The sequence below is a fragment of the Nannospalax galili genome, unplaced genomic scaffold (genome assembly GCF_000622305.1).
Source record: "Nannospalax galili isolate Female #2095 unplaced genomic scaffold, S.galili_v1.0 scaffold39, whole genome shotgun sequence".
Classification (NCBI taxonomy): Eukaryota; Metazoa; Chordata; class Mammalia; order Rodentia; family Spalacidae; genus Nannospalax; species Nannospalax galili.
Genome location: NW_008346683.1, coordinates 328,037 through 346,369, shown reverse-complemented (window position 1 = coordinate 346,369; position 18,333 = coordinate 328,037). Strand labels below are relative to the sequence as shown.

At 45.6% G+C, this 18,333-nt stretch overlaps 1 protein-coding gene, 1 non-coding gene and 1 pseudogene across 21 annotated transcripts in view; 2 read left to right on the top strand and 1 right to left on the bottom strand.

The window, feature by feature from the left end:
- The window catches only part of Rbfox2 (RNA binding fox-1 homolog 2), a 288,997-nt gene extending 279,927 nt beyond the window's left edge, over positions 1 to 9,070 (bottom strand). For 3 of the 20 annotated variants that reach the window (XR_003851089.1, XM_008843076.2, XM_029568327.1), the window contains exon 1: positions 8,429 to 9,056. Coding sequence is in view for 18 of the 20 variants with exons in the window: in XM_008843076.2 (XP_008841298.1) it covers positions 8,429 to 8,614 (186 nt within the window). In the remaining 2 variants the exon portion in view is untranslated. Of the gene's footprint in view, positions 1 to 8,428 lie in introns of all 20 variants that reach the window. The other 17 variants (XR_003851088.1, XM_008843075.2, XM_008843080.2 and 14 more) reach the window with 14 other exon arrangements.
- Positions 9,071 to 12,466: 3,396 nt separating this feature from the next.
- On the top strand, positions 12,467 to 13,002 carry LOC103742100 (annotated as a pseudogene).
- A 2,433-nt stretch (positions 13,003 to 15,435) lies between these two features.
- On the top strand, positions 15,436 to 15,622 carry LOC115072050. Its single transcript, XR_003851110.1, has one exon. It is a non-coding gene; the product is annotated as a U2 spliceosomal RNA (small nuclear RNA).
- The last annotated feature ends 2,711 nt before the right edge of the window (positions 15,623 to 18,333 follow it).

Sequence of the window (18,333 nt, the reverse complement as noted above, 5' to 3'; positions counted from 1 at the left end):
GGGGGGGGGGGGGGGGCAGACATTTGATCAAATGTTAAGAGTAGAAAGGCTTGGCAGATGGCTCAGTGGGTAAAGCTTGCCTTGCAAGTGTGAGGACTTAGTTCAGATCCCCAGAACCTACATCAATGCCAGGTGGGCGTGGTGGCCTGCCAGTAATCCCAGATCCTTCTTCAATCCCACCCCCAAGCTAGTTAGCCCAGCACAAAAGGCAAGCAAGAAGTCCTGCCTCAATCTGTGCCACAGACAGCCATGGAGAAAGAGAACACACGAACACACACACACACACACATACACGCAAACAAGAAGTCCTGCCTCAATCTGTGCCATAGACAGCCATGGAGAAAGAGAACACACACACATACACACACACACACACACACACACATACACACAAATGATCCTATATACACGCATGCAGAGCACACACATATGCATACATGAAAAAGAAAAAGAAAAAAAATGCTCTAATAGCTATGGACATGTCTTTGAAAACAGCAGGAGTGTGGTAGAAGTCAGGAAGGCCATCCAAAAGAAATGAGCGTTCAGAGCAGGCCTATGAAGATTGGCCCTTACCAATAAAAGGTGTTAAGGGGGACAAAAGAGAGATGAGGCAGGAATTTGGGGAAGAGCAGAAAACAAAGCAGGCAGAGTGCTCAGAAACTGCAAGTCTGGACATGGACATGGAGATGGAGTGCAGAGACAGATGGGGCTGGAAATGTGGACAGTATCAGACCAGGAGGACATTGTAGGCCACACAAGAGAATGGACTTTATCCTGAGGACAAACACCAGTTTTCAGATTTTAAACAGAGCAAAGGCAGATCACTTTCAGAGAGATCACTCTAGAGGGCGGTTTGAAGACACAGAGAAAACAGAGATAGCCGTGCTCCATTTTCACAAACCTAAGTGTTAACAGAAAATGCTATCTACTTAATGCAATACAGCCATCCAACAAACTTTAAAATTTTAAAACCCATTTTCACTGCTCCTGCATCCCAGCTACTCTAGATGACAGCACCAACCCTCCCAAGCAGGCTCCCCTGGATTCTATGAAATAGGTGCATGTCCCATGCAAGGACCAAGATATTTCAGTAGTCTTCACCTCTTGCAAAGAATGAAGAATGAAGTTTCCAGATGAGCTGGTGTGCGCCTTTAATCCCAGCATGCAGGAAGAAGAGGCAGGCAGACCTCCGAGTTTGAAGCCAATAAGGAGTTCCAGGACAGCCAGGGCTACATAGTGATGTATGTAGAAAGAAAAAAAGGAAGGAAGGAAGGGAGGGAGGGAAGGAAGCAAAAATAAAGAAAAGGAAAAGAGAAAAAATGAAGTTTCCCTATCCCCTCACTAGAGGCCTCAACGACTGAGTTCATTCTCCTCCCCTAGATATCAAGCAAATGAGGTTTCCTAGTTTTAACACACCTCTCATCTCTAATAGCCCCCAACTCTGGCACTTAATCAATCGGAAGCACATTAACCACTCCATGCTGATCAAGCAGTAAGCAGGAACTTATTGAGTGCCATACAGCAGGATATAAAGAGAGCCAGGAATAAACAGCACTGACAGGCACTTTAAATAATCTCAGTTATTCACTGTAATAACTCATAAGAGTAAGCACTGATTCTCCCAGTTCACAGATATGCACACAAGAACTCAGTGCCTTGCCAAAGTTTGTAAGTAGAGAAGCCAGGACATGGGAAACACTGAGTGGTATTTCTTTACCACACCATATGTAAAGTACATATGGGTAACAAATGTTTACATGACAAGGTTGGTACGGGAACCGTGTCTCCCTTTTAAAAAAGGAGAGGTGGGGCTGGAGAGATGGCTCAATGGTTAAGAGCACTGACTGCTCTTGCAGAGAACTCAGGTTCGATTCTCAGCACTCACATGGTGGCTACGAACCGTCCTTAACTCCAGTTCCAAGGGAATCTAAAGCCCTCTTCTGACCTCCGCAGCATTACACAACACGGGTGTACTCACATACATGCAGGCAATACACTCATACACATAAAAATATTAAATATTAAAAAAAAACGAGAGAGAGAGAGAGAACACTTAGGTCAGTCACAACTAGGTGATAGTAAATGGAACCTCCAAATGCTATTAAAAAGGTCACTCCAGGGGCTGGAGAGATGGCTCAGCAGTTAAGAACACTGGCTGTTCTTGTAGAAGACCTAGGTTCAAATCCCAACACCCACATGGCAGCTAACAGCTGTCCATAACTCCAGTTCCAGGAGATCCAACAGCCTCTTCTGTCCTCCTTGAGCATTGCAGGACATGGGTGCACTTACCTACATGCAGGCATAACACTCATACACATAAAATTTTTTTTAAAAAAAGAAAAAAAAAGTCACTCCAGAAAATGATAAAAAATGTTCAGGTTTGGGCTGGGGAGATGGATTAGTGGTTAAAAGCACATACTTCTCTTGCAGAGGACCTGAGTTGAGTTCCTAGTACCTACACAGGTAATGCACAACCACCTGTAACTCTAGCTCCGGGCAAATCTGATGCCTCTCTAGGCACCTGCACTCACATGTACATACTTATCCACACAGATACACATAAACAAAAATAAATTTTTTTTTAAATGTTCAGGCTCAAATAATCAAAGTAAGTTGGCTATACTCCAGAGAAATATACCCTCCCTATATACTCCCCTCAGGGTCCCTAAGATAATGTTTGAGGGGGAAAAAAGACCAACTGCTCCCTCACTCTCTTTGTTGATTTCCAAAACCATTTTGCTAACCCAAATTACAGAAATATGTCTAGAATTCACATGGCAGTTCTGATCCGATTTGTCCCAATCCTGGCTCAAGCAGCTTTGCACTACCCTCCTAACTAGATCAGCGCCAGCCAATGGGTTTATTCAAACTGATCTGTGATGGATTAGATAGTGAAACCTTAGCCATGTAAGCTGCCTGCTGGTACTGGGGTTATAGAGGAGAAGAATAAGAAACTCAATAGTCTTGGGGGCCACCTAAAACACCACATGCACTCGCACACGCCATGCCCCGCTCCATCTGGCTGCTCATGCTGTGACTGCCATCTCCTCTTCCGTCTTCTCTGTGGCTCTTTCCTCCCATCTCTACAGGAAGCTTACATATGCCCCAGAATAGAGACGTTTACATTGTGCTTACAAACATACAACAAAAATTCAAACAAATCTACTCACTAAACTGGTTGTATTGTTTCTGCAAGTTATTAAAGCCCAACAGCCACCTGAAGGCCTGAGAGATGTCAAACTAGATTCACCAGCAACATTTGTGTTTACACTAGGTCGGATACTGGATTTCTTTGTCCGCGGTCCTTGTAATCTCAAGGCCTGTCTGCACCAGTCTGTTTTATAACAAAATGAAAGTTAAACCTCTAGTTAGCTTCTGTTATGTTCACATGTCAGTGTGACAGAGAAAAGAATGACAAGGTGGCTACAAGACGGGAGCGAACTGAGACACAGCTCAGCCCAAGCACAGAGATCAATTCTCCTGTCAAGTCACATCTTTTCCTTCTCAAATAGATCCCGTTTTACATTCCCAGGCTTCCAAGTTAGACATGAAGGGGAGGGGAAGAAAAAAAAAAAAAAAATCAGTGATGTTTCCCTATACCTCACTGTCTCCATCTGAATGCTGTGTCCTTCCAAAATTCATGTGGAAGCCCTAAATCCCAATGTGACAGCATACGGGGTGTGATCTTGGAAGGTATTAGGACCAGATGAGATCATGAGGGTGGGCCATGGAGATAAGTACCCTTGATGCACTGAGGAAAGGACCACCTGAGCAGACAGTCAGAAGACATGATTTCCAAACCACGAAGTGGCCTCTCACCAGGACCCAAACCTGCTGACACCCTGATCTTGGGCGTTTCAGCCTCTATAATTGTGAGATATAAATGTCTGTTATTTAAGCCACCCAGTCAATGGTATTAGTGGAGTCTGAGAAGATAGAGGCAGGTAGAAATGAAGCTTCAGTCATTTTAGTGAGATATTCACTACCCATAAAATGACTTGCACGGAAAGCACATTACTTGTATGACTTCACAGAGCAGCACCCATGCCAAGTTTCTGAACCAAAAACCGAAATGAGGATCCAAAGAGATACCCACCCAGAAGGAAATCAACCCAGAAATGAGCAATGGGAAGATGAACGACTTCTAGATACAGCACTTACACACACACAGGCTCCTGGGAAGCCCTTCCCTGTGATCAGGAAGTCTCTCTCCAACTAGACTCACTAAGAACAAGTGAGGATCTAGACCTGATGGCAAAGGCCTGTAATCCTGGCTACTCGGGAGGCTAAGGCAGGAGGATCACAAGTCTGCCTAGGCTTCAGTGAGTTCAAGGCCAACCTGGGCAAAGTACTGAGACACTCTCAAAATACAGAGTAAAACAAAGGTTGGGGCTATAGCTCAACAGTAGAGTGCTTGCCTAGCATGCTTAAAACCCTGTGTTTGAGCTCTACTGCTGCAAAAAGAAAGCGGGGACAGGGAGAAAAACTCATGGACTAGAGATGTAGTTCAGTGGTAGAGCATTTACCAAGTATGCGAGAGGCTCTAGGCTCCATCCCCAGTACCTACACACAGAAGTCCTGCTGAACTCATTCAACTCCTTAATTGAAGACTATGGTCAAAGCAGTTAGTAGGCCACATAATCATCACATACCAACTTTTCACTGCCATAAAGAATTTTGCTGAAAGTTCTAATAATTAGGATGTGTCTTACCTTATACAACAGCCAAGGTCCTAGAAAGTTGCCAAAGAACACAATTTTTGGTAATCAAAGCATTTGCATTCACTAGAAAGGCAGACCAAAAGAACTCTTCCCTCAGCATATTTAGTAGAACCTAAATTTCATACATATCAGACTCGTTTAAAGTCAAATCACTGCCTAGTAGCTACACCTGCTACACAATCAGCTTTCCACCACATTAGAGTAACTGTTTTCCAAGTTCCTTCCGTAATAACTACATTTCTCAACCCGGGTTTCAATTTTCAACCTGACTCCGCCTCTTCCAACTCCAGGTTTCCCCACTTTTTCACTCCTTCCGGGGCTTCTGTGTGCTGTCCTAGGAAGTACCAAGCCTTCCTTTCTCCCCTAGGTTCCTTCTGGGCCTAAGACCTATAAACCTAAGTCCACAGACTCTCTGGAACCCCTAGGACTCCACTCTAGGAAATAATGATTCACTCCAAAAGCTTAGCGGTTATAACCCAACAAGACTCAGGCTTGGAAATCTAAAACTTAAGAGATGCAATTCCATTTAGTAAGTACACTTGGGAAATTCACCCAGTATACAATTGTATTCTATAAAAAGGAATTAATCCTTTGCACTGGAAGGTAGTGGAGGTTTGTGAAGATACTCCAGAATCCCATGATTTTCTTTAATCCCTAGACTACTTGTAAATAGTTAATTTCAACTTTAATTTAATAGGCACTGAGCACTTATCATAAACCCAGGTACTATGAAGGATAAACACAAAGGAAATGCAGTTCCTCCCTTTTGGAAGCTTACAGTCTTACAAAGGAAATAAAAACAAAGTCACTATGAATAATAAAAGATGTGGCATAAATAAGTATGACTACACCAGCAAGCCAGAGCAGAGTCTCACTAATATAACTATGCTGGCAGGGAAACCCTGGGGGACTGAGACATCAGGAAAACTCCATCTGTGTTCAGACAGAAGAAAAAACGTTTTAATTTTAATCCATATACTAAAAAGATGGTGTGATGATATCTCTATGGGGCCTCCAGGCACTTCTAAACTGCTGACACTACCTCCTGAGGACAGCCATCCTACTTCTGCTCCCATGGCACCGTCTCCAGTCCAGCACAACAGGCTCTCTCCTAAACATCCGAGCTCTGGGTTCCTCTTCCCTAAAACCACCAAATGGCCTGAATCCTCTTCCCTAAAACCTCTGAATGGCCCACATCCTCACTTCAAAGGTCACCCATACAAAGCGCTTTGGACCATCTCAGGATTCTCTATCCAGCTCCCTGCTTTATTGTCTCACTACCTAACAAAAATTGTTGGTCTCTCTGCCACTGGTATATTAAGTTTCAGGAGAGGAGGGATTTCTTTGCTCACTACTATAGATCCCAGAGGGCTATACAGCACCCAGTGCATCCCAGCTGCTCAATAAACATTAATTATGTGAATAAATGAATATTACATATACACACAGGGTCATTTTGGTTGTTTTTAATTCTTCATTCATGTCTCCCTACCCAAGCCATATGCATGGTTAGGAAAATGAACTTGCTTATATGTTTAAGAAAATAACCTAGAAATCACTCTGTGCACACGCTTTCCTAAATAAGGAAACACAGATCCCAAAACATGGGTTTTCCCCGGGGGCTAAATCAATGATGATATTAATACCTATGTGACATTGTGTAGCAGAACTACAATTATGAGCTGGGCATGGTGGTGCATACCTGTAATCTCAGGGATCTACTGGGGAGGGAAGTACAGGATGGTCAGAGTTCAAAGTTACCCTCAGCTACCACAGTGAGTTCAAAGCCAACCTGGGCTACATGAAACTCTTGTCAAAAAAAAATTTTTTTTTTAACTACCCTAATGAGAATGTAATGTGCAAGTGGAAAAAAAAGAATAGCCATAAATATACAGAGTAAAAAATTCTCTAAGGATAGCGAATAAGTTATTCAATTGTACCCAAAGGACCTATTCACTCCTTCCTCTGCACATCCTGAAGTCCCTGTATGCTGCTCCATTTCCAAGTATCACTATCCTTAGCCAATCTGAAGGCAGCCAGCAAATAATAGGTCTCAGGCAGAAGGAAGGGAAAACAGATCTCATTATTAACTCTGACCGATGAAAAAAATAAATAAATCCATATGCCCACATGAAGATATATGCACACACCAGGTGCAACATGCCCACCAGCGTCTCCACCCTGTGGACCCTCTTTTACCATTCAGTGCTAACACGCCTGGCCTGGAGCCTCCCTGCTTTTCTTTGGCCCTGAGCTTTTAATTCTCACAATCCTGCCTGACAGAGTTCTTCTAATGGAAATAAAAACAGTCAAAAGAATTCAAAAATAAACACCCTGAGAGTCACTTTTACCCAAACCAACAGAGGTAATGGTGGATTCTGCAAAGGAGACAAGAGGCACACAACCAACATGCCAAGCTTAAGCACAGCTCCTTCTCTGCCACAGGAAGTCAGACAGAACCTTGAAACGCAGGCAGCAGAGCACAGGAAGTCTTCTGGCACTGCAGAGACTTCCAAGCGGTGTAATGGAGAGAGCACAGGAATAGGAATTGGGAAGACCAGGTTCCTGGCCCTAGTTTTACAGCCAGGTAAGTGTGTGGCAAGTCACTAGCCTTTCCTGGACTTCTGATTCACTATCTATAAAAATGAGGCGATTAAAACATGCTGGAACTTGAACACGCCCTCCCCCCAAAAAAAGATGGAAATTACTGACTCTTCTTCACCAAAAAGTACACACAAAGACTCCTGCAAGTCTGTTAGGTTAAGAACCACTGGAAAAGATGATGGTGTCTGATCCCTTCCATCTCTAACATTCTATGGTTCTAAAAGAATTAGCATCCCACTGTTGCTGAGTGAGCCTCACCATTTCAAAGCAAATATTTTCTTTATAGAGACCAAATCCTAAAGTCTACAAAGGATTCAAGCCCTTCCTCAAACTAAGTAGCAACTGATATCATCAATATCTTTTCCCATCCCCCGTTATCATCAGCCAGCTCACCCTAGAGGCCACAACTCAGAAACCAGTCTTCTAATAGCCCTATAAATTTTCTTTTGTACCCCAGGTTATTAAAGAGCTATTCCCGTGTCTTGGCGGTGTAGGTCGCAACTGGCAAAGTGCAGGAGGGATATACCCAGTGTCTCTCTTCAAACTCATTAACATGCTCCAAAAATTTAATCACGGTGTCCCCACACTACTAAACTCCGCGTACTTCTCACACGCCCTGTGCAACTGATTTAACCCACAACCCAAGCCACATCCCCTTTGGGCTCTCTCCAGGAGTTTGCTGGGTTTTCAAAACTCTTTCACTTGCTGCTCCCCTACCCCATCCCAGGCAGCGCTTAGGGTAGACCAAAGGGTTTTCCCTTTCTTCTTGAGGCTTTTCCACCTGGTCCCTTCGCGCTCGACTGGGCCTAACAGCTCTCCCCGGGAGCAACAGACCCAGGATGCCCCCACTTCTCGAGAAACTGAGGAACGGCTGAAGAAATGGACTGCATCCCGAGCCCATCCGATCCCCCACAAATCCCATTCCCGCGCGCTGTTTCGGGGTGCGGGGATCAGCCCGGCTCCCCCGGCTCCAGCCAGGCCGCGACCCTCCCTCTCTCCCTCCCTACTTCCCTCTGGCTCCTCATCCCACCCGGCCCCCAGGCCCTCGCGTTCCCCGCCCGCCCGCGGCCCGCGGCCACTCGGCACCCGTCCCGCGCGGTCACCTGCATCCCGCCGCCGTCCGCCGCCGCCTCCTCGGTGCGCGGCCGCTTGCTCAGGCCGGGGTCGCCGCCGTCTCCTCCCGCTGCGGGCACCGGCAGCTCCAGCTCCGACTCGCGCTTCATGCCCCGGGCAGCGGCGCCGGGCCCGAGCTGAGGCGGCGGCTGCTGCGGCTGGCCGCCTTCCGCCATCCGCCAGTGCCCCCTTCGCCTCCGGGAGCCGGGCTGCCCGCGACAGGCCACCTCCCCCTGGGCCTCGGCGCCGACTGTCGCGACAGGCGGGCGCGCGCCGGCCCCGGCCCCGCCCCCCGAGTGCGTGCGTGCGTGCGCGCCGGCCCGGAGCCCGACTTGGCGCGGCCACTGCTCACCGCTCGCGGGGTCGAGGTTGCTGGTCCCGTTGGCCGGCCGCCCGCTGCTCCAGCCCGGTCCGCCTTACGCACTGCCTGCCGGAGTCGTCGTGGCTCGCGTCGTGCGCTGGCTCCCTCCCCACTCGCCGGCCGCGGGAGGAAGGGGGTGGTGCAGGCTCCGGGAGCGGGGAGGGCTGTTTATTTGGGAGGAGGAGCGCGAGAGCAGAGCGCGCTGACTGGCCGGGATCCTCCGTCCCGCCACAGTGGCAGCCGGGAAGGCGGGGAGAGAGAAAGGAGGGAAGGAGGGACCGGGATGTGGGACTCGGGCCCGCCCGCGCTGGAGGCTGTGGCGAGGGGGAAGCGGCGGCGGGGGCCGAACCCGTGGAGGGGGCAGGGCCAAGCCCCTCGGCAATCTCCGCCGCCTCCACGGCGGCTGCCCGTGGAGGTCGGGAAGGGATCGGAAAAGCTCGGGAATCTCCGGGATGTTCTGGGAGCCCGAAGCGGTGCGGCGGGCGAGCACGAGGGGCGGGGTCCGCCCCTTCTAGGGCAGGCGGAGCTTGAGGGGCCGGCCAGAACCCAGCTCAGGCTTAAGGGGTCGTTGTGAAACGTTGTGACCTCACCTCGCCTGTCTGGCTCCCTGGGATTTGGAAAGCTGTGGCGCTCTGGGAGAGAAGGGCTATTTGCCCATTTCTTCCCGCCCAGGAACGTAGTTCAGGAACGAGGTCGGGGAATGAATCCACCCTTCTGAAAACTTTTACTACGGGAGTAACGATCCCATCCCTGATGATCTTAGTTCCTGATATTTCTAACAGAGCTACAGTTTGCACAGTGCATTCCCACACTCCTTTTGGGGTTTGATAATAGAGACCATGATTTCCATTCTACGGATGAAACCTAAATTTGGTCAAGCCCTGGAGCAGAAAAATGTGGTGGATCTAGATCCTGCCTTCCCTTTTCTTTGCTAAACCTTGCTGCCTGCGTAGCACTTTGCTTATCAGCTTCGTGCAGTTAGGTCTGTGGGATAGATTTTACCCTACCAGACTGTAAATGGCAGCAACCGAATCTGCCTCTCATAGATTCCACACTGTGACCTGCACATTATGAAGGACTGAAGTGATGTTACACTTACACCTTTTGCTTACTACTTGAAAAGTGTTACTTTCTCTTGCAATATCTGTAAAAGGATGGTTTGGGTCCGTGGTGCTCAACCATGGGTAGATTTGTACCCTGTCAACAAACCCCGTCGCTTGTATGTCATTTAGCATGTTAGGTTGCCGCTGGCATCTATCGAGTAGAGGCCAGGAATATTGCTCAAAATCTTACCATGCACAAGACAGTCCACTCAAGAAAGTTATCCAAACCAGAATGCCAATGGTTAAGAGATTGAGAAACCCCAAGTAAAATGATGTCTAAGGTCATTTGCAACCAGTCACTGCCTAGGCCTTTGAACTCAAGCTCCTAAAAATGGAACAAAACAGTAGTAAAGATCCCTGCCTGCTTCAGCCCAGTTTGGTGGCACATGCCTTTAATCCCAACACTCAGGAGCCAGAGGCAGGCAGATCTCAGTGTAGGCCAGCCTGGACCGCATAGCAAGTTCCAGGCCAGCTGGAGCCACAGAGAAACCCTGTCTCAAAAAAAAAAAAAAAATCCCAGCTTCAGTCAGAACAACCCAGTGGGAACTCAGGCTTTACCACCCACTGCCCATGAAATGGTAAACCCCTGGTGATTGAGAGTTCCTTTAGAAAAAGACATTTAAAGGCTTGCAGGCTGGTTGGAAAAGACTGGGCAACTTGCCTTGAAGCTGGGTTTTCCTGGTGAGCACTTTGTGTTATTTAAGGTGTAATATTTGTTTAACTGCCATTTACAAGTTATGGGAGGAAGCCAATATCCCTCAGTTTCTTCATCTTAAATTACCATAATAGTATTTTTTTTAAAGAATTGTTATCAAAATCAAATGAGTTAACATTAAGAACTTTGATCATGTTATGGCTTGAATCAAAAAATGTCCCCCAAAGGCTTGTGGTAACAACTTGGTTGCCATCTGATAGACTTGTGGGAGGTGTTTGGATCATGAGGACCTAATCACTATGTTTAATGACCAACCCAGTGGACTACTGCATTGACTGAGTCATGGTTGGGAGATGGTGGAAACTGGAAGACAAAGCCTGATTGGAGGAAGTCAGTTGCTGTGAGCATGATTTGAAAGGGTATTTCTTGCCCCTGGACACTGCGACTGTCTTTATTCACCTCCAGCCCACCATAAGGTCAGTTACTTTGCTCTACCACATGGTCCCTGCCAAGGTGTTCTGCCTCACCACCCTTACTCAGGCCCAGGAGCAACAGAGCCAAGTGATCATGAACTGAAACCATGAGCCAAAATAAATTCCCCCTTCTTTAAGGTGTTTTCTCAAAAATTTTGTTACAGAGACAACTGACAAGATCAGCATGTCTGAGGTAAGCACATGTTAGTTAAGGACATTTATTTCTATTATGATTTTTTAAATCTATTTACTTGTGTGGTGTGTGTGTGTGTATGTGTGTATCACAGCACACATATGGAGGTCAGAGGACAACCTTCAGGTATTCTCCTTCCACTGTGGGCTCCAGGGATTGAACTCAGGTCATCAGACTTGCACAGCAAGCACTTTTACCCACTGACCATCTTATGGGTCCTGCCATTATGATTTTATTCACATGGTCAGAGTGACCAGATACTGTCAAGATCAAAGACCACCATTATCACTATTTTTTCTTTTTCTTTTTGAAGCAGGGTCTCCCTGTAGCCCCAGCTGCCTGGGAACTCACTATGTAGACCAGGCCAGCCTTGAACTCACAGAGATTCGCCTGCTTCTGCCTCCCAAGTGCTGGGTCTACAGGTGTGTGCCACCACACCTGGCATCACTATTTTTTTATTACTTTTATTTTTATTTTATGTGTATGTGTAAGTGTACCCATGTCATGCAATACCACAGAGGTCAGACAAAGGCGTCAGATCCCCCCGAAACTGGAGTTATAAACGATTAGCTGCCATGTGAGTGCTGGAAATCAAACCCGGGTCCTCTGCAAGAGAAGTCAATGCTATTAACCACTGAGCCATCTCTCCAACCCCTATCACTATTATTTTTAAGACTTTTAGATTTTTTTTTATTTGCATGTACAAAGTGCTAGCATGAACTCTTTTCTTGAGTAATCCATTTAAGGGAGGTCACTTAGTCTAACTTAATGAAGCCTGTGTCCTCCTGAGTACTCATGGAAACACTGCTGGCACGTGCTCAGCCTGCATTTCTGCATCAAACTGTGGCAGTAGAGCACGTGCCCCAAGCTCAGGAACCCTGGCCAGTTTCACAGGTGACTCCAGAGCTGCTGCTAACCCATCTTGCCATCAGATGTCCAACAAGGGAATGGGGTTATTGTTGAGGTTTCTTATATAAGATGGCTTGGATGAGGCTACTAAAAACTCAGATGGGACAGACATACTCCCTCAAGTCACCCTCTGATGCGACCACTGGGGTTAAGCCAATTACTCATTTTTACTAAGCCTTATACTCCTCATTTGTAAGATGACAATAATAATAGTTACAGTTTTTTGGAGTATTAAATGCGACAAGACAAAACACTTAACAGGATGCCTAACAGGATAACTTATTATTTATCATCTAATTTAAATAATGACAATGAGCTCTTCCTGTTCTCCATCATGGTGCAGGATCAAGGTGAAAAGGAGAATCCCATGTGGGAACTTCAAATCTGCAAGCTCTGCCTCAACATCTGTGTTAGGGAGGGTGGAGACTGACTGACCCGGGCAGCCAAGGTGTTGGAGCAGCTCACAGGCCAGACACCTGTGTTTTCCAAAGCTCGATACACTGTCAGGTCCTTTGGCATTAGGAAAAATGAAAAGATTGTGGTTCACTGTACAGTCTGTGGGGCCAAAGCAGAAGAAATCGTGGAGAAAGGTCTGAAGGTTCGGGAATATGAGTTACGATAAAATAACTTCTCCGATACTGGAAACTTTGGTTTTGGAATCCAGGAACATATTGATCTGGGCATCAAATATGACCCAAGCATTGGTATCTTGGGCCTGGACTTCTACGTGGTGATGGGTAGGCAAGGTTTCAGCATCGCAGACCAGAAGCGCAGGACAGGCTGCATTGGGGCCAAACACAGAATCAGCAAAAAGGAGGCCGTGCGCTGATTCCAGCAGAGTATGATGGGATCATCCTTCCTGGCAAATAAATTCTATCCAAAAGGCCAATAACATTTTCTCAGAAATGTAAAAAAAAAAAAAAAAATAGTAAAATAACAATGAACTGCGGCCAAGAGCTCCTGGGGGTGGGAGGGGAAATCCAGGCATCTCTTAATATTACTATTTGTATCACCACCGAGGTAGAAGCCCACCTACCTTCCAGCTCATTGTTGAGCTGAACTAGACAGCTCTCACTTAAGTCAGGGGTCCACCCAAGCATGATGACTTTGAAAGAAAATCAAGATATCTCTAGGTTGACCTGTGGAACAGGCTTTTATTTTATTTTTTAACCTAAACACATTAGTGACTGATTTTCTGAAAGTTTTACTTACTGAACTCTTTTTTACTTTTTTGTCTTTTTGAGACAGGGTCTCCCTGTAGCCCAGCTGGCCTGGATCTCACTATGTAGACCAGGCTGGCCTTGAACTCACAGAAATCTGCCTGCCTCCTGAGTGCTAGGATTAAAGGTATGTGCCACCATGCCTGGCTACTTACTGAACTCTTAAGAATTCTTCTGGGCCTGGAGAGATGGTTCAGTGGTTAAGAGTACTGGCTGCTCTTGCAGAGGACCTGGGTTCGATGACCAGAACCCACATAGCAGCTCCAGTTTTGAGGAATCTGATGCCCTTTTCTGGCCTCCCATTACACTGCACACGCATGGTATACTTACATACATGCAGGCAAAATATTCATACACATAAAATACAAATAATTTTTAAAAAATATTTTATTATTTTTATTTTATGTGTATGAGTGTATTGCCTGCATGTATGTGAGTGCACCCTGTGTCGTGCAATGCTATGGAGGTCAGAAGAAGGCTTTGGATTCTCCTGGAACTGGAGTTAAGGACGATTCATAGCTGCCATGTGGGTACTGGGAATCAAACCCAGGTCCTCTGCAAAAGCAGTCAGTGCTCTTAACCACTGAGCCATCTCTCCAGTCCAGAATACAAATAATATTTTTAAATGAGTTAAAAAGATTCTTCTCCCCTCCCTACCTGCTTTGCCAAAATTCTGAAATCTAAATGATGTTAGATCCTTCCTCAGCTGTCTCATGACCAAGCAAGATACAAGATTTGTGATGAGAGCTGCTTGTCACCCAAATTCTTAATCAGATCCCTAAGAAATAGACTGATGCAGTGTAGGAATGTCTGAATGACCTAGAAGATTAAAGAGGAATTGACCCGTGCTTTGTAACCAAGCATTAAGCATTTCCGGAATAAGCAGAGACTAGAAACCCACAAACAGAGCAAGTCATATCCATGGCTACAAAAAGACTGAGGTCATTTCTTTTATGTAATCTGAAGCTACTTGTTTGAAAACAGGTTGCACGACACGGGTGCACTCACATACATGCAGGCAATACACTCATACACATAAAATAAAAATGTTTAATTTTCTCTGAATTAAACATTGCATCCTGGAAGTTAAAACTCAAAAGTAAACAATTCACAGGTCTTAGGAAGTTCCTGAAACTTAAAAGATTCCCACAAGGCCCCTGCCTAAGGTTATATAAACAGTAGGACCATATAGGAGAGATTTTCTTAACTGCCCCTGCCTGTAAATCCTGCAGGGAGATCCAGAGATGGAGTCATTCATCACCCATGGTGAGCTTCTCAATGATGCAGCTGTCTTTGAGTTGTTCATGCCCCTGTAGGTAACCCCTCATTCATACTCCTCTAAGAAACCTGGGTAAACACACTGGTTCACTAAGCAAGATTTGGGTGGAATTGTCTTTTTGATCTGTCACTGGTGCCCTCTCTGGGTTAAGCAGACATTTACCACATCTCCCCAGGAAAGGTCACACAACAAGGTAGTTGTGAAATTGGTTAACAGTGTGGAGCTGGAGGAATGGCTCAGTCATTAAGAAGACTTGCTCTTCTTCCAAAGGACCCAAGTTTGGTTTCCAGCACCCACATTAGGCAGCTCATAACCATATGTAACTCCAGTTTCAGGAGATCCGATGCCCTCTTCTGACCTCTGTAAGTACCAGGCATGTACATGGAGCACATACACACATGCAGGCAAGCACTCAAAGTAAAATTAATAGAGCTTTTCAAAAATAATACAGAAGAAAATACCTAAATATTCTCAGGATGGGGAGACAGCTCAGTGGATAAAGTGCCTGTTGCACTAGCATGAAAATCCATGTAAATATTGGGTGAGCATGGCAACCCACCTATAATTCCAGCGTGCTCTAGGCAGAGAGGAAATCCCTGGAGCAAGCTGGCTAACCAGACTAGTTGTGTCTGTGAGCTCTTGATTCAATTGCGAGACCCTCCCTCAATGAATAATGTGGAGAGCAATTGAGGAAGATTCCTAACATCAATCTCTGGCCTCCTTACATGCGCACACACATGCACACACATGCCACTACACTTGTACACTCACATATATTACACATATAAACATGGGAGGAGCATCATTACTTCTTGGCCTTTGGCTATGATCAAATGTAGTATGTGTTCTTACCATTTAATATCTAGTACATCATCTATGAGGACACTACATTAAATGGAATTTTGAGATTCAGAGGCAGAATAAGAACTTGTTTTTTCCACTGTATTCATTGACTTGGGATTTAAGTACCTCCAGGAATGGTGCATGCCACTTGGAGTTCTTTGTAAAAAAATATTTTATTCACTTTTGTTTTATGTGTATGACTGTTCTGCCTGCATGTATGTAAGTGTGGCACATGTATACAGGGCCCACAGAGGCCAGAAAACAGCGTTGGATCCCATAGAACTGGAGTTACAGATGGTTGTGAGTCATCATGTGAGTGCTGGGAACTTAACCTGGGTCCTCTATGAGAACAGCAAGTGATCTTCACTGCTAAGCCATCTCTCCAGCCTCAACCCCCCACACACACTTGAGGTTATTAAAAAAATGAAATAATTTTGGGACTGGAGAGATGGCTCAGCAGTTAAGAACACTGATTGTTCTTGCAGGAGAGCCTGGTTCAAATCCCAGCACCCACATGGCAGCTAACAACGGTCCATAACTCCAGTCCCAGGGGATCTAACAGCCTCTTCTGACCTCTGTGGGCATTGCACAACATGGGTGCACTTACAAGCAGGCAATACATGGTACACATAAAAAAAATAAAAATTTTTTTTAAATGAAATAATTTGGGGCCTGGATAGATGGCTCAGCAGTTAAGAACACTGGTTGTTCTTTCAGAAGATCCTGGTTCGAATCCCAGCACCTACATGGCAGCTAACAACTATCCGTAACTCCAGTTCCAGGGGATCCAACAGCTTCTTCTGATCTCTGCAGGCATTGCATGACATGAGTGCACTTACCTACATGCAGGCAATACACACACATAAAATAAAAATAATAAATGAATTTTAATGAAATAATTTTTCTAGAAAGTGCTTTTAGCTGGAGAAACTATATTGTCCTGACAATTGTTGTTATCCATTTAGCAGATTGTGTCTCAGCTTCTGGAATATCAAGGTGAGTAAAACTGGTTCTTACACTAAACAGCTCATCACGTGGGAAAGAAAGGATGCACAAATAAAGAGCTAATTGGTTTCTTTAATATTATATTTATTATTTTTATTTATGTGTATGCATGTATTGCCTGCATGTATGTAACTACACCCATGTTGTGCAGTGCCTACGGAGATCAGAAGAGGGCATTAGATCCCCTGGAACTGGAATTATGGACAATTGTTAGCTGCCATGTGAGTGCTGGGACTGGAACCTGGGTACTCTGTCAGAGCAGCCAGTGCTCTTAACCACTGAACCATCTCTCTAGCCCCATAAAGAACTAATTGGGTTTTGTTTGTTTGGTTGGTTTTTTTTGTGTTTTTGAGACAGGGTTTCCCTACAGCACCAGCTGGGCTGGAGCTCACTATGTAGACCAGGCTGGGCTTGAACTCACAGAGAGTTCAAGGCCAGCCTGCCTGCCTCTGCTTCCCAAGGGCTGAGACTAAGGGCTTGCACCACCACACCTGGCTTTTATAGAGAGGTAATTGTAACACACCGTGAAGAGAAGCTCATCTTTCCCACTGGGCAAGAACACAGGCTCTGGTGTCAGAGATACATAGTTTCAGTCTGACTTTCCCTTATAGTTGAACCTGTACAAAAATGTTAACATCTGTGACTCTCAGTTAGCCTTTTACATCACATGTTACTAGCAGAATCACAATTTTTTTCAGGACTACAGTAGTCTTAAAAAAAAAAAAAAGAAGAATGAAAGAAGAGCTAGGAAGATGGTTCAGCAGGGAAAGGACTTGCTGCCAAGCCCGACAACCATCTTCAGGAACCACGTGATAGGAAAGAACAGACTTCTACAGGATGTCCTCAGATCTCCACATGTGCACTGTGCTTCTCTCTCTCTCTCTCTCTCTCTCTCTCTCTCTCTCTCTCTCTCTCATACATATATATGTATGTATATATGAGAGATGGCTGCTGGAGAGATAGCTCAGCAGTTAAGAGCATAAGTCCAGTTCCAGGGGATCCGATGCCCTCTTCTGACCTCTGAGGGCATTGCACAACATGGGTGCACTGACATACATGCAGGTAATACACACATACACATAAAATAAAAAGTAAAATATTAAGAAATAAGTAAATGTAATTTAAAAAGGAGGGAGTGAGCTGGGCGTGGCGTTGCACGCCTTTAATCCCAGCACTTGGGAGGCAGAGGCAGGTGGATCCCTGTGAGTTTAAGGCCAGCCTGGTCTACATAGTGAGTTCTAGGACAGCTGGGGCTACAGGGAGCCCCTTTTTGTCTCAAAAAGACCAAAAAAAAAAAAAAAAGAGGGAAGGAAGGAGGGAGGGAGGCAAGGAAGGAAAGGGAGGGAGGGAAGGAGGGAGGGATGGAGAGAGGCAGGGAAGGAGGGAGAGAAGGAGGGACAGGGAGGGAGGGAGGGAGAATTCTAGGCTAGCTGGCAGCCAAGGGTGGCCATAATAACATAGTTGCAGCCCTCAAGATGTACCTAGGGGATAGCATTCCTTCTCAAATAATAAGGCAAATCCATAAAAAGTAAAGGAGCCTTGCCCTTCACCCTTTGTCCTGCCTAGAATGCAAATTGAGAAAATGTCCAGATAACAGCAAAGCAACATGGTAACAGTGTTATTGCAGAGCCCCACACCCACATCAGTCCAGCTACCTGTAATTCACTGTTATTGGAGCAAAATAACTTCCCTGTTTGGCTAAGCCACTGTGCATTAGGTTTCTACATGAAGCCAGGCCAACTCAAATCCTAACTGATACACACTATAAACAGAGGATAATGGTAGTATCTTCCCTGAGATTCTCTTTTTCTTTTTCTTTTCTTTTTTTTTTTTTTAAAAGTTTACATGTGTGTA